The 15,979-nt window shown below is 37.2% G+C and overlaps 1 protein-coding gene across 2 annotated transcripts in view; it reads left to right on the top strand.

The window, feature by feature from the left end:
* LOC105383046 (putative protein kinase C delta type homolog) overlaps positions 1-15,979 on the top strand; it is a 39,836-nt gene that overhangs the window by 1,302 nt on the left and 22,555 nt on the right. Inside the window, exons 1-4 of one of the 2 annotated variants that reach the window (XM_048628966.1) lie at positions 2,876-2,908; positions 4,300-4,430; positions 5,278-5,479; positions 13,669-13,798. In XM_048628966.1, the coding sequence (XP_048484923.1) occupies positions 2,891-2,908; positions 4,300-4,430; positions 5,278-5,479; positions 13,669-13,798 (481 nt within the window). In that variant the 5' untranslated portion in view covers positions 2,876-2,890. Of the gene's footprint in view, positions 1-2,875; positions 2,909-4,299; positions 4,431-5,277; positions 5,480-13,668; positions 13,799-15,979 lie in introns of those variants that run through there. The other variant, XM_048628965.1, reaches the window with a different exon arrangement.

The following is a 15,979-nucleotide window of genomic DNA, read 5'->3' on the forward strand; positions in this document are numbered from 1 at the left end:
AGGTATCTATATCTATATAGCTTTACCTTTGCCTGCATTTGATTATCTCAGGAGCAATTAAGCACATATCATTGTGGTTAATTATAGTTATAGTGAAGTTTCTTAAGCAAGCCAAAAGAGTTGATGCGCATCAGCAAAAAGAATTCTGATCAAATTCAGCTTAATAACTTGTTGAAATTCTTACGAATTTGGAGCCGTGCGACCAATACCAAATATACGATAGCTGACGAACACGGGAATGATTCGCAAATTTTGGCTTTGAATTATTCATAGAAGCCATAAAAGGTGTTGATGTCTGAAAATAATTGTATTTAAAGGGACTCAAGTTTCTACTACTTCTTACAATATAATACATGGAATTATCTAACTGAAGTTTTAAGGATGATTCACGCTACACCGTGTCTCGACCGAGCCGACCTTATAAATACATTAGACCTAGACACAATATTGTAAAATTTATTTATAGGGACCACAGACATATTCTGTGATAGGGACTCAAGTTTCTACAACAGAAAAGTGGGTAAGCAACTCACAAATTTTCAATACACAATTAATTAAAATCGTCTGTAAAGCACCAAGCAATTAATTTTTTCAAAATTATTATGCTACGGTCGGCTACGCGCTACGAGCTACGTCGTAGCGGCGTAGTACCTTGCTACGACAGACCTAAGTACGAAACTAATTAAAGTATTAATAAACAACAGTCATAAACAGTTTCTATGGAACCTAGACAGAAATAATTTCTTTACTTCTACTACCGCACCATATAAATATTTTTGGGTTACGTGCTTATAGAGGCTTCTAGCCAACGGTTCAGTCGTTATTACGAATCCTTCGTTCTCTGCTTGTGCTTGTGTAGCTTACAATCATCTTCGAATAAATGTTTCTGAACGTGACTTATTGTTAGCCATCAACTTGCGGATGCTGCCGCCGACCGGATGCTAATAATTTACCAGAAACGAGTATCATCGCAAAACAGATTGGATCTTGTTATTACTGAGTTAATGAAGTGTAAGCAATTTGAAGAAATTATTCTTACTCAGCCAATACAATCCTGTGCCAACATTTATGTGTTTATTTACTTTATTTTTAAAATATTTTTCCAAGAAAATGAGAATATTGTGATACATTTAAAAGCTTTGAACGAAATGCCGCGTGTTTTGAAACTATACAAGGCCAGAACGCAGAGGTTGGGACTGCTCGCGTATATTTTCAAATTAAAATGGTGCCATGATTTACTTGAAAGTATACAAGGCCATTACGCACTAATCGCGTATATTTTCAAGTAAGTGGGGCCAAAATTATGGCTTGAAAATATACTGCAGCAGTTATACCACTGCGTGTAATTTTCTAACTCTCTCACTAATCGTGTATTTTTTCAAGCGCCAAGCGGCAATGCGAGCACTTGAAATTATACGTGATTAGTTACCAGGTAGCCCTTTTGAATTGTTGCTCTCTCTTTCTTTCATGCGAAATAGTAATAAGTCTATTGCTTTCTAAAAATTGCATCATCATTCCGCACTTGGCATTAATTTCGTAACTTGTTTTTTGTTTACACCGTAAGTTAAAAAGTAAATTGATATTAAACTGTAGAACTGTTGTTAATAGTAAAAATTATCTCATAAGAGGGTGTAGAACAATTCATAAAAGACAATTACGGTGAATTCAAAACTTGATGAAAAATATGTCTATAATAGGTCTATAGGGTAATACCTACTACACTCACGAGCAATGAATAAGTCCAAGTAGCAAAAAGTCAACACCAAATGACCGTAATTTTTTTAAACCATTAAATTTAAAATTTGATCAAAATTTACTATTTTAGTTGGTTATAATAATATTTTGATGCGCTGTTAAATGCACTTTAATATTGCCGACGGCGTCATTAAGCTAGTCTTATCCGTTCAGGAGTGTAGTAGGTATTACTCTTAATTCATTTAAATAATAAGATATTAGTAGGTATGCTTACTTGCAAGTATGATTGCTATAAATATCAATTTATCAATCAAATTAGAGCTTGTTCATCTTCATTTATTATCATTTTATAGGTATGACAGGCAGAACAAGTCAATTGTAGTCATTTACATTTACCTTAATAGTTAAGTAAATTAGAATCAGCATGTAGGTATAAATTATATGCGACAAGTATACGCCAATCAAGCAATATGCGTAATAGCAATGTATATTTTCAAGTACGATTCAGTGGATCCCAACTTGAAAGTATACGCGATTAGTACGCACAAATCGTGTATATTTTCAAGTAAAATATTTATTTTTTTCACTTGAAACTATACAGTGCTAGTACACTATGGGTGCGTTCTGGCCTTGTAACACGCCGAAATGCCTTAATGTTCTTAAAGTCCTAACAAACCTAAGGCAAGGCGTACACTGTGACAGCAACCTGTGATATTAAAACCTCAGTCGGAAATACCTGTATCTAACTGTAATCTGCATAATAACCAATCATGCCGGTTGCTGCTGCAATGCTTGCCTACTGTATTTTAAATCAAATTGTACTCAAAAATGTATATACTTTTACTCATTACAATGTCAATGAAACACACCATCATCAAGAAGACATATCGATCTCCATTGACACGGCCGTCTCGCCGCGTGAGTCACGCGCCGAGACGCTATCGACATCCGCATTCAGCGTAATACCTACGTGCAAATGAATTCTAGATTTTGGCAATTTGTCATTGCACCAGAGTCTAATCGTAATCGAGCAGATCTATGCCAGGGAATGTTTGGGGACCTTGAGGAGTGCACGGCCGGCTAGTACCGCGGGCACTGTAGGGGTGGACATACGCCGTTATTATTGCCACAAATATGGCGTTTTCCCGCGGGCTCGGGTGACGTCACTTGGCAATGCTCGCTGCGCCGGCGCGGCATGGCGTCGTGGTTCTGGGTACGTGGCTGTAGAGGGCTCTAGTGTCACCTGTTTTGTACTACATTGAAGTTGTGCTTTTATGATCTCCTGTAATTTTTATGTAACTCTTGAGTCAGAAACACGTGGTTAGTATGGTGATTGTAGACTTAAAACTTAAGTAAAATACTGATGAAGTGAAGTCCAACTTCTTAGTTAGGCTAGAAGATTATTTGATTTTTAATGCGACTATTAGGTGCAGAATAGTCTAGGTCTAGGTGTCAATCTTGAATTTTCATTACCAAGTATACGTTCTTATACTTACTTCTTACCTAATTAGATTCTACCTGTGTACCTGCTGTCAACGTGATCAAATTCTGGCAATCTGACAACACATTCATAATTAATTGTACCTGATTATAGAGATCCATATTTCGCCATTGAATGAAATGCGTTAGAATATAGATATTGTATTGGAACTGAAATGAACGGCAATTTACACTTTATGTTCATTAGATTATTTACCTACGTTATGACCAGTTTTATAATGTTAAAAAAAACACATGTACTTACCTACTAAGTAACTCCGTATGAAGTAACTTTTTAATTAACATATTTTATATAGGTACTAAGCTACCAGTTACATTCTGCTTCAGCTAGTTTCATCATAGGTGCCTACCACTACTCATTCCATTGTTGGTAGAAATACATCTAGGTACTTAGAGCAACTTGGCATATTTATTTGTTATTTTAACAAGAAATTATAATTTAAAGCGCTCCTGATCCATATATTACATCTCAAGACGAAGTGCAGTGATGAATGGTATGTTTATTAATAATTGGGTTTTCACCGGTGTCCACCTGTTTCTCAAGATATTTCAGAAACGTCGTCAGTTAGTTCACACCTTGTCATTATGTCGTCCTTCCAGTCCACTATACGTTAGCATGAAATAGTGTAATGTACTTTCGTACTTCAAAATTAGCCGGAATAAGCTAGGTGAGTGGGATGAATGGCAGGCCGTGATTTATGTTGATGTGTTTATGTTTTTAATTGTTACTCACTGGCTGTGTATTCAGTCTTGTGATTGTTTACTCGTTATGTAGTGCATCTAAACAACTATTAGGCTCTATAGTAAAACCCATGCCTAGGTCACCATGTCAGCAGAAAATATTATGGTATATCATCGACATCGTCCATGGCCTTCCGTATCCGACCACTACGCTAAAACTAAGTTACCAAGCTACTTCTATTAGGGGCATGGATCCAGCAAGCTAAAGGGCTAAGCAAAAAAAACAGTTCAACAGTGTAAATCAAATATATCAAATATGTTAGAGACCCATCAATCGTGCAAAGAGTGACATACTGAGCGCTGCCTCCGCCGAAACACGCTTTCCTTTGATATTAGTTAAAGGCATGTCGTTGTTGTTTCCAGTGGCTGCCCGGAGCTAGCTGCAACGAGGCGGGCGAGGCGGGCGAGGCGGGGGGTGAGGCGGAGGGCGAGGAGGTGCGGCGCTCGCGAGGCAAGCGCATCACGCAGCGGCGCGGCGCCATCAAACACCACAAGTAGGTCGCATTGTTTGTTGTTATGTTACCTCTTCATAATCATGTAGAGGTAGGTATTATGCAATAAGATAGTGTACATTTTATCCTCAGCAGACACATTTCCTAAACATCACACGCACAATGTCATATTTTAACTAAAATACAAAAAACATTAAAAAAGCAATTTGATCGAGTTTGATCTTTTACGTAAATTATAAGTACCGCAGCTCTATTACCTAGTTAACAGTATTTATTAAATGAGTGAACTGCATTTTAGGGTTAGTTCAGATTTGAAAAGTTCAAAAAACATTAATTTGAAAGCGAACGGCAACACCCGCTAAATGTGCGGTTCAATATCATAATTCATCCATGCACTCTAGGTGCATAATCGTAAAAATTCACAATGTTGCACTGCAGACTAAAATTAACCCACATTCATACGTTCTCTACGATATTAGATAAGACAGTAAACACTGCATGATATTGCGTTTGGCTTCTGTAGTGACAGGCCGAATACTTGGAATACCCGTGATTCCTTTGTTTTGAATTCTTGTACCAAAATAGAATTAGTTAATAGTCCTAACAGTTGGAAGTCATGGACCTTTTAAAAAATCACCCATGATTGTTTCGCTGGCACCTTGACATTGGTTTTACATAAATATTTAAACACTACAATTTTCACGCGGGTTTTTTGGGGTTTAAAAGGCTTTTCCGAGAAAATTCCACAGTATAATAAAAGCTACCTATGTATTATTTTGCTTAACTTTCGCAATTCTGTTGTTTAAATAAAATAACATAGGAGTTATATAAGATAGCTAGTCAATGAACAAAACATCAATTTAATCACCCCCTCTCCTTACTCTTCCAGGGTGCACGAGTCAAGCGGGCACCAGTTCGTGGCCAAGTTCTTCCGTCAGCCGACCTTCTGCGCGTTCTGCAAGGAGTTCCTGTGGGGCTTCGGCAAGCAGGGCTACCGCTGCGCGGTGTGCCAGACCGCGGCGCACAAGCGCTGCCACCACAAGCTGCTCGGGAAGTGTCCCGGCTCCAGCGCGCAGTCTGACACCACTGTGGTTGGTGTTTTATATAAGCTCGGACTAAATTACATAATTATGCTGTACCTAATCTCGGAAGGGGGTAGTCAGAGGTGGCGCGCAACTCACCCGCTTTCCGTTGGACATTTGTACTCACGAGATAGATCGCGAGCCGTATCGCTTTTGAATGAGTACTATGTACTTAGGGCATACATCTAGTATCTAGATGTGCAGGTTTCCTCACGATATTTTCCTTCACCGTAAGAGCGATGCGATGGTATAAAATATACTTAATTTTCCGCATCTCTGGCGTGAGAAGCGGGCGCTTCTTACTTAAATTCCCGCATATCTTACGTGAGAAGCGGGGGCTTACCCGACTGAGCTACCACCGCTGTGGGGCTTCGGCAAGCAGGGCTACCGCTGCGCGGTGTGCCAGACCGCGGCGCACAAGCGCTGCCACCACAAGCTGCTCGGGAAGTGTCCCGGCTCCAGCGCGCAGTCCGATACAACTGTGGTTGGTGCTTTATATATTACAATTGCTCACGACTGTCTTCCCCTACTGACGCAAGCGAGTCCCCCGCTTTTCGCTGTACATTTGTGCTCACGTGATAGGAGCTGTATCGCCGTTTTTGAAGGAGTACAATGCACTTAGGGTATACAAATACATCTAGAATCTAGATGTGCAGGTTTCCTCACGATGTTTTCCTTCACCGTAAGAGCGATGGTATACATTGTACGCAAGCGAGTCACCCGCTTTTCGCTGTACTCACCGTAAGAGCGATGCGATGGTATACAATGTAGGTACTTAAATTCCCGCATATCTGACGTTAGAAGCGGGCGCTTACCCGACTGAGCTACCACTGCTGTGGGGCTTCGGCAAGCAGGGCTACCGCTGCGCGGTGTGCCAGACCGCGGCGCACAAGCGCTGCCACCACAAGCTGCTCGGGAAGTGCCCCGGGTCTAGCGCGCAGTCTGATACCACTGTGGTGGGTGTTTTATATATAGCGTATAACTACATAGCTCGGACTTTCCATACATATGCTCACGACTGTAATCCCCGACGGGGTAGTCAGAGGTGACTTGCAAGTGAGACAACCGCTTTTCGCTGAACATTTGTAGTTACGTGATAGGTCGCGAGCCGTATCGCCATTTTTGAATGAGTACAATGCACTTAGGGTACACATCTAGAATCTCGATGTGCAGGTTTCCTCACGATGTTTTCCTTCACCGTAAGAGATATGGTATACATTGTACTCAAATTCCAAAGTTCATTGGTACATGTCAGCACCGGGATTCGAACCCGCATCTCTGGCGTGAGAAGCGGGCGCTTACCCGAATGGGCTACCGCCGCTCTGTGGGGCTTCGGCAAGCAGGGCTACCGCTGCGCGGTGTGCCAGACCGCGGCGCACAAGCGCTGCCACCACAAGCTGCTCGGGAAATGTCCCGGCTCCAGCGCGCAGTCTGATACCACTGTGGTTGGTGCTTTATATATTATAGCGTATACATAGCTCGGACTTTACATACATTATGCCCAAAACTGTAATACTGTAATCCCCGAATGGCTAGTCGCTTTTTTATTATTATATTAAACATTTATTTCCAGATATATGTCATCCATAGTAAATTAGTAAAACATATTTAAAAAATTATTAGTCAAAATATAAAAATCATACATGCCAAAAATTAATTTAAATCAGACCCAGTTTCTTTCGCCATTTCTTTCCTTCTCAATGACGGGGGCCTTTGTGAAATGGTGGTACAGTGCCACAAACTTATCTGTTCCGGTGACAGCTCACATAAATGTTTAATATTTCTTAATTCTATAAGATTTTAAGTTTGCTCGTATTGTTAATTCGCTCTTGCGGTGTTAATGAACCCATCTAATGTTTTACAATATAAAATTCATTAGTGAGTAATAAGATATGGATCAATTTAGTTCGGTCTCACCGGAACAGATAAGTTTGTCGGACTATAGATGACTATCGACAAATAATTGTAAAATTTTACATCGATTAAACCATTTGAATTTGAATTTGAAAACCCGAAATAATAAATAAATATACTTTTATGTCATTTCAAATGTAAAATAAATTGGAGAAAATAATAAATTGAACAAATTAATTGAATTAACAAATAAATAAATAACTTTTTACTGTACGATCAGTGCTGTACAAGTGTACATCAAAACAATCGAATTTCGAATAATGAAATATTGTTATTATATTATTCCCGGTTTGTATCAGTGTACTCCCTTGCGGTACAGGGTAGACAATAGAGGTTCATTTTGCATCTGATTTTCTTTAGTAGGGGCTTATTATTCTACTTGAAGTAGTTTATTATTATTTATTTCTATTCTACTTCACCCTTCTTTTACCATTAATTTTTGGATTGTTTGCGCTTTCTGTGCCAAAAAGTCACGTGCTCATTTACTTAGCAGTTGTATTGACATTTTAATATTTGTTTTTTTAAATATTTAATATTTTTTTTAAATATCTAGTATACAATCCCTACAGTAAAATACACACTTTCATCAAAATTCACTCACACAAACTTCAACACATATTATAAAGCACCGAATTTGCATAATATAATTCCATTGTTTAAAACTATAATATATATAACACTGATACATACACAAAACATTATTTAATTCATACTTATCTACTCATTCAAAATTCTCAGTTACACATACCGATTTATTTATAAAAGTTTTATTTATTTTTATTATTAAATTTTTTTTAAAAAAGATTATGAAATAAGTGCATGAAATTGTATTCTTCTTTTAGTTCTGTAGTTTACTTTACAAGGCGCCTCTGTTAGACTGTAAGGATCTTTAAATTAAGGGGATCCCTAAAGCTAAAATGCTAAAGTCGGCTTGATATACTTGATTAGATTGGAAAAACGGTGGCTTCTATCACATTGATAAAAATATATTTTGTAGCAGAGGGTATACTGAACATGTTAGTTGCTTATAAATTGGTGCAGGATATAATAAGTATGTTAAAAAAAATTGCAAACACACCATGTCTTTTGCCATTTTTTGACTTATTATGAAAAAACCCTCGAAATCAGAGGGCCCATTTTCATGGAATCTTATATGTATGTGTAGGTAATTAAATTCTTAACAAAGTTACCTTAAAGAGTTGGATTTAATGGACCAAAAGTCAACTTTTTTTGCAAAAAACTAATAAATTCCGGTTTAAAAATGATGACACCGTGACAGATTTCAGATTTCTTCAGTCGTCGCCCTGGTGGCGGCCTGTTAGGAGCGATACCCACGCCATTTTATTTTTTATCAAATATTTCACAAAAACTGATTAAATCAACAAATTATGACTACAAGTATTATAATACATATGCATTTGCTATGGAAAGTTAATTTTCTAATCATTTTAGATGCAGAAAAGCCGAAAATTCTTAGAAAACATTTCGCCTTTTCGATTTGTTTACATTTTTTACTATAGAGTTACAGATGCATAGATAAAGGTAAACATTGCACATAATGACACTTATTAGATTCTCCGAATAAGAACTATACGGTCAATGCAGTATGCCAAAGCGCGAGCCTGTTTATATTCTGAGGGGTAATTTATTTTATTTTAACGGTTGTGTATGGTAGGTAAGCTACACAATATACAGGGTGTTGAAAAGTAAGTTCATAATTTGTTTTATTTGAAACCAAAAACCGTAGTTAATTAAAAATATATATATTTTAAGATGTGGTAGTCTGTAGTCTGTACACTACAGGTTGTTAAAAATAAGTAAGTATTTTTAAAAATTGAAGATCTAAAATTTACATAATTTTTTAAATCTATTTAACAAGCTTTGCAAAAAAGCGGTTAAGTGCGACTGTATCTCGCCATGAAAAAAATGAAATGTTTACTGTAGCTATGAATTTTATGCGTTACAAGTGGAATAAAATACCGCATAATATTATGTACAACTATGTAAGAGCCTAGTTTTAAAAAAAAAACTCATAAGAAAATATTAAATACACAGGTTTTTTAACCCCTGAAGGAAATAGAGGGGTGTTATAAGTTTAAAGTAAGGGCTGATTTTTTTTTTAAATTAGGGTGATAGGTAATGTATATTTTTAATGATTTTTTCAAATAGATAAATGTTATACCATTTTTAAATTGCCATAAAATTACCTATAGTTATAGTTATAGAAAAGGGCAGGGCTACCAGTGCCCATTCGCCACTGCAACCTAAAAGATCTATAAATTATGACTCCCCATGCCGAGTCTCACTCTACAGGCCCAGGTCTTTTATAAACCTGATATTACCTATACAGGATGTTGCAAAAAGGGTATACTGTGCCGAAAGGGTTTGACTCAGGGGTTATTCTGAACAACTTTTGTTCTCCAAGTTTTGGAAATTCTCGAAAAATAAATTCGGTCTCTATAGTAAAAAGTCACGTGATCGAATAAGTTTCTATGTAAAAGGTTTTGTTACGTGAATTTTCAAAATTGTAGAAGAAAAGTGGATCAGAATGGCACCTAAATCCACTTTTGGCTAAGCTTTATACCCTTTTTTCAATACCTTGTATAAAATATCGTCAGCGTCACCTTAGATCGTAATCATCGTAACTCCTCGTGACCAAATTTTAGAGGAGACAAAAATACTGTTTTATTTGTAGTTCTAGTTGGCATACTACCCACCTAAAGTTTTTTTTAACTAGCCTAAAAATTATTTGTTTAGACAGTCTATCTTCCTGTTCAACCGCAGCCTGAGTGCCAGTGACTCAATGACTGAAAGGAGGCCATTAGTGCTCCTAAATAAATAAAGCAGGCCTGTAGATTATCTTTCAGTGTACCGACACATCTGATTGCTGTAAGAGCCTGATAAGCTCTTCGAACGAGTCATACCTCTGTGGTGGTACGGTTTCGACCTTTCGGACAGTCAGTTTGGCATCCGAAATGCGGATTCGAATAGTGGGTACAATACTTTGCGTTCGTTCACTGTCGGAGCAGGATAAGAACCACGGGCGAGTTGTTGCGCTGGCTGTTTGCTTAAAAATAGTAACCGCGTTCAACTCTATCCCCTAGAGGGCGAACCTTTAGGGCGGCTCTTGTATACCATCACTTGTCTTCTCTATCTCGTCATCTGCAAAAAATTGACAGAGGTCATACGTGTCTAACAAGTACATTAAGGATGCGAAAAGAGAGGGTTTGTTTTCACAGAAGAAGTTCAGTTGCGGAGTTCCACAGCGGTAGGTCTTGGACCCCTCTGCTGTGGAACTTGGCATACAACGCGGTCCTGCAAATCAAGCTCGCAAACGGCGTTAGCACAGTGCATTTTTCTAATGTCACACAGGTCGTGAGGTAGGCTGAGAGCCTCCTTCGGGGATGACATCCCAATGATTCATTACGAAAAAATTGCTGCAGCTGTGCTCGTCTTGTCAAGTCGAAGAGAATGGCTCGTATTCGACGCAACCTGCAGTACTGGTGGGATTGGTTGGAGGACAGGACAGCAGGAAGCTGCAGCAGCCGTCATGCTGTGATTCGACGCATAGATGCAAAAACAGTTGAAAGTAACTTCATGTTAATAAAATATTAGATCTTAATTTAACAACATAACATTGCAAAAAAAAATTAACATTGTTGAGTATGTTATTGTAATTTACTAAAGTAGTAATAAAAACAAAGGCTTATTGCATAGTTTTCGTTCACGTTCGCCTACATCGCACGTTGTATATGAGAATAAAGGGTATAATTACTAAGTTTTCTTGTTTAAAAATCACGGTTTGGGGTTTAGAGGAAAACAAATGGTAAAATGCGGAATACAGTTTTTTTTTTCGAATAAAGAGGAAAACATGTGAATTCAAAAAACGTTTCTATTGACACCAAAGAGTACTTTTCGCCGAGAAAAGTGGAGTTACAATGTTTGCGATCTAAAGTGATGATAGAACTAGAACTTATTTTTTCAGTTCACCTGCTGTTGAGTGAAATCGTAATTAGGTAAATGACTCCTTGACATGAAAATAACTTTTTTTTTATAATCGTTATAACAAAACCGTTTTTTTTAATACAGCAATATTTGTAGGTGTACTTACAGTGAGCAAAAGAGCGCAGCAAGGTGTAAATTTTTTGGTTTTTAAGAAACAAAAATATTATTTCTATCATATCCCAAATACACATAAGTACTTAAAAAAAAAAATACACACTCTCGCCTTGTACTAATGTACTCCCTTGCGGGGGTACTTACATTTTATTATTTTTCTGGTGACCTCCCCATATCCCTTTGCCAGCTACGTAACCTTTTGTGACACCCTGTATATGCAGAGTTCTGCAAACTACTGTTCTGCTTTTGAAACACCAAAAAAAAACAGGTCGTCTAACTAAAAGGTCACGTGACCAAAAAAAAATTATATGAAGAAGCGTTTTTTTCATGAATATAAAAAATTACGTAGGATAAAAGTTTTTCAGAGTGACGCCTGAGTAACGCCCTTTCGGCTAACTATACTTTTTTTATTACACGGGGGCAGAGTTTAATACAACACCCTGAACTATTAAACTCTGATAATATTTTCGCGATTTTTTTACATTCTGATTTCATTTCCTGGCTTAGAAATAACATCAATAACATGCTGCACACGTTGGTTTCGGCATAGTATTAAACCCTTTTTGCAACAACCTGTATAAATATCGGCACGGGTACGACTTTATATACCTATAATTAATTATTAAATATTAAAAATACTTTCAAATAAAAATAAATATTTTCGTATCACAAAACAATATTACTTACTTAGTATATTTTTAACAAAGTGGCATGTCTTCACTTTTATGTTTTCGAGTACTATGTTAAAATTTCATGTCATTGTCCGTAGAACGCCCCGCATACCTCAACCCCCCCTCACTAGATTTGACAGATTCTGATTTTCTTCCAGCTTTAGTGACAGCCTTAAATCATTTTATTTGTAACCAGGTACACTGGCATTCACGACACAGGCTGAGCCTAGTGTGGAAGCCACCGAATTTCGATAATTTATAATCTCTCACCCTTTTATTTAATTTCCTAAAATTATTTGTTTGTACCTACTAACTTTTTAAATTCTATGGTGTTTAAATATTTTTTTTTTTTTTGAAATAAACACACTGGGGCATGCTGAAAAACAGCCTCGATCGAAAACCAGTTTTCCGTCGACTTATGCTGAGCATGTCACCATTTGCCAAAAGAAAATTATAATTTATTGAAGTACTTGTTTTAACTAAAATAGTATAATGTAACTTAGTCATAATTAGTTATAATGTAGAATAAGTTATGTAAGGTCATTTTTATTTTGGCAATAAAGCATATTTTACTTTACTTACTTTTACTATTGTAGGGTATGGTATTATGTACGATGTGAAAATAAATTAATGTGGTCTGAAATCAGCAGCTGATGCGTGCAGTTTGAAATACAACTGTAGCGAGGCCCACATGCGTGCTAAAATGAAACAATTACTTAGTGGATAGAGCAAATTGTTTGTTTATATTTAATTTAACACTGTTACTCAGACAACATAAATCTTAGGGTAAAAATGCAGGAATCAAAATGTAGGTATACTTACGTTGTATTTTTTTTCGGCGGCTAAATTATTATTTTTAATAATTTTGTTCTAACTTCTAACGCTATAGGTATATTTACTATGTAACATTCTAAGTACTGATTAAACTAATATATTCTTTTATGCTACGGCACAACTGGCTACGACGCGGCGTAGCCTTGTAAAGTTGCTACGGCGCGGCGTAGGCTTCAGTTTCGTAGCGTACATGAACTTAGCTAATTCATATTGCTGATTGCATGTTATATCAAGATCAAGTTATCTGAAATAAATGAATTTAATTACCTAATATCTAAAAGTATGTAATAATATATGTTCGGCTTCAAAAATATTATAAGAGGAAAATAATCAATATTTTAGTCTGAGTGATATGCCTGCCCAGCAGAGCTCCATTATGGGTATACTCTATTTGGCCGGTCTGCTTAAAACATGTGTATTACTAATAGTAGGTCTATGATTAGGTACTAATTATACCTATTATTATTAAACAGTGACAAAGGTGCGAAAGAGTATAATAAATCTGTATGTCTCAATATTTTAAACACAAAAAAGAACACATTCAAATCAGTTTCGAAGTTCGGTTGCTAACAGCCACACAACGTTTCAGCCAGGAGCAAAAGTAGCAAAAAAATATTTAAACTTGTACTTTAAAGTTTTATTTATTTTCCATTGTGCCAGTACCTCCGGGAGCGGTTCAAGGTGGACGTGCCACACCGGTTCCGCCCGCACCAGTTCGTGTCGCCCACCTTCTGCGACCACTGCGGCTCCTTGTTCTACGGGTTCTTCAAGCAGGGACTTAAGTGCGAAGGTGCGTCACCAATATCACCATAAGCCGGGTCCAGACATGTATCATTTGCCCGATCCGATCACCGTATCCGTATCGTCGACGCGTAATGTGGACGGTTAATGATACGCGTATCGTGATACGCGATCTCGATACGCCGTTATGATACGGCCCGTCCCATGTCGTGACGGTTTTTGTCCGATCATCAAAGGAATTATGACGTATTATGAAAATACGGATACGGAGCCAATCAGAGGCATCCACAACTTGATACGGCGCTTGATACAATACGCAGATACGGTACGGTGGTCGGATCGGGCAAAGGATACATGTCTGGACCCGGCTATAGACAACCTCAATGCGAGCCGCACGGGGTCAGATTAAAGCCGTGTCAACAGTAGGCATACTGTTAGCGACCGACTGAGTTTGCGGCGTATCGATTTAGTACGCTCTTCCATATATTTGTAATGGAGTGTCCACAGTCTGCTAGTTTAGTACGCAGTTTGCAGCGTTACGCGCGCTGACTATCTCAGTATCTCGCCGCTAATAGTTTGCCTACTAGGATCACGGCCTAAGTTGACTTTGCAATAGAGTGCTAACACCGAAACTGGTTAGGACAAAAACGTATCTTACTTTTTTAATTAATGACACCAGTAAAAAATATATTTTATCTTTGACCAGTTAGCGTAGCGGACTCTTAGGTTGCGTCCCCAGTAGGCAAAGTGCTCACTTATAACTAGGCGTGCGTGACGCCGCATATTGCGAAGAGTGAGCGCTAAACTAGCAAACTGTGAGCACTCGACATGCTAAACCGATACACCGCTAACTCAGTCGGCGGCGAACAATTTGCCTACTGGGGACGCAGCCTAAGGAGGTAGGCAAATCTTGTAAACTACCTGCTGAAGCGGCAGATGTATACTAAGCATTAGTATAACAGTTAGCCGTAAAATTAGTTGCTATGAGATGTGTATCAGCCTTATTAAACATATTATTTATTAAAAGTAATAATATATTATCTTCTGTGATAATGGAAGATGGTACTAATTACTATATTAATATCAGCTGTCAATTGCCAGTTGGCTTATCTCCAGTTTTGTTTGATTTAAATATATACTTACATATAAAGGCGGAGCTTATTGTTGTGGCTTGAGATCCAAGTTTACAATAAAGAGTATAAAGACTAATAGCTGAAGTACTTAACTAACTGTTTTCAGTATTTTCCCTGAACATAGTTTGGGAATTATTTCACACATTGTACTTATGTATTACAATATTATTTGTTGCATATATAAGAAAACGTGATATAATTTATGTTAGAAATTGTTGTTACAAATGCAAAGTATGCTACGAAACTAAAGCCTACGCCGTCGTAGCAACTAAGCTACGAACTGGCTACGCCGCTGCGTAGCAGCCTCGTAGCTAAAAATAAATTCATCCTTATTTTTTTATTTTATAATTATGAAAATCATACTCATTTTCTACTTAAAACTCCCCACATAATTCTGACTTATATTATTCGTATGTGTTGTGTCATGCTCTTGCTCGAGAGTGTTTTTACTAATTCTTAGAAATGTAGCCAAATTATAACGTATAACCCCCCGGAGCTTATCTTTAAACTGGTATGTAAAACTAGATTTTTTTCAGCTAAATACTTGACATTCTAGATTTTAATGCTTCGCAAACAGTCATGAAATAACCATAATGTTAGTCATTAGCTTACATTAATTAATTGGAATCATCATAATTATGACAGCTAAAAAACAACTTACCCTAGTTCTTAAAATAATTCATCATAATTTATCATGCCATGCTTCCATACTTAGCAGTGAGTAAAGAAAATGCATGAAATCACAATTATCGATATCTCTGGCGATTCATTTTATTCTTATAATAATCACAAAATTAAAAAATATTTGGTTTTACAACATGTAGTACAGTACAGATACAGATGATTATGATTATTTGAACTTACATAGCTTTCTAGGTACGATATAAAACGTCGTCAAATAGATAAAACAAAAAACTTACAAACCTCAAGAGATTGTTGATGACCGGCAACAGATGTCTCTACTAGTCTGTTCGAGTAGAAGTGGTATTTTTAGGACTGACACGACATTTTTCCTATTTATAAAGAACCAGAAGTAGAAATCGGAGAAATGGACTTAACAAAACAAATATTTACCAAAATAAAAAGTTGTTAAACTT

This window comes from Plutella xylostella, chromosome 22 (assembly GCF_932276165.1).
Source record: "Plutella xylostella chromosome 22, ilPluXylo3.1, whole genome shotgun sequence".
In the NCBI taxonomy this organism is placed as follows: domain Eukaryota; kingdom Metazoa; phylum Arthropoda; class Insecta; order Lepidoptera; family Plutellidae; genus Plutella; species Plutella xylostella.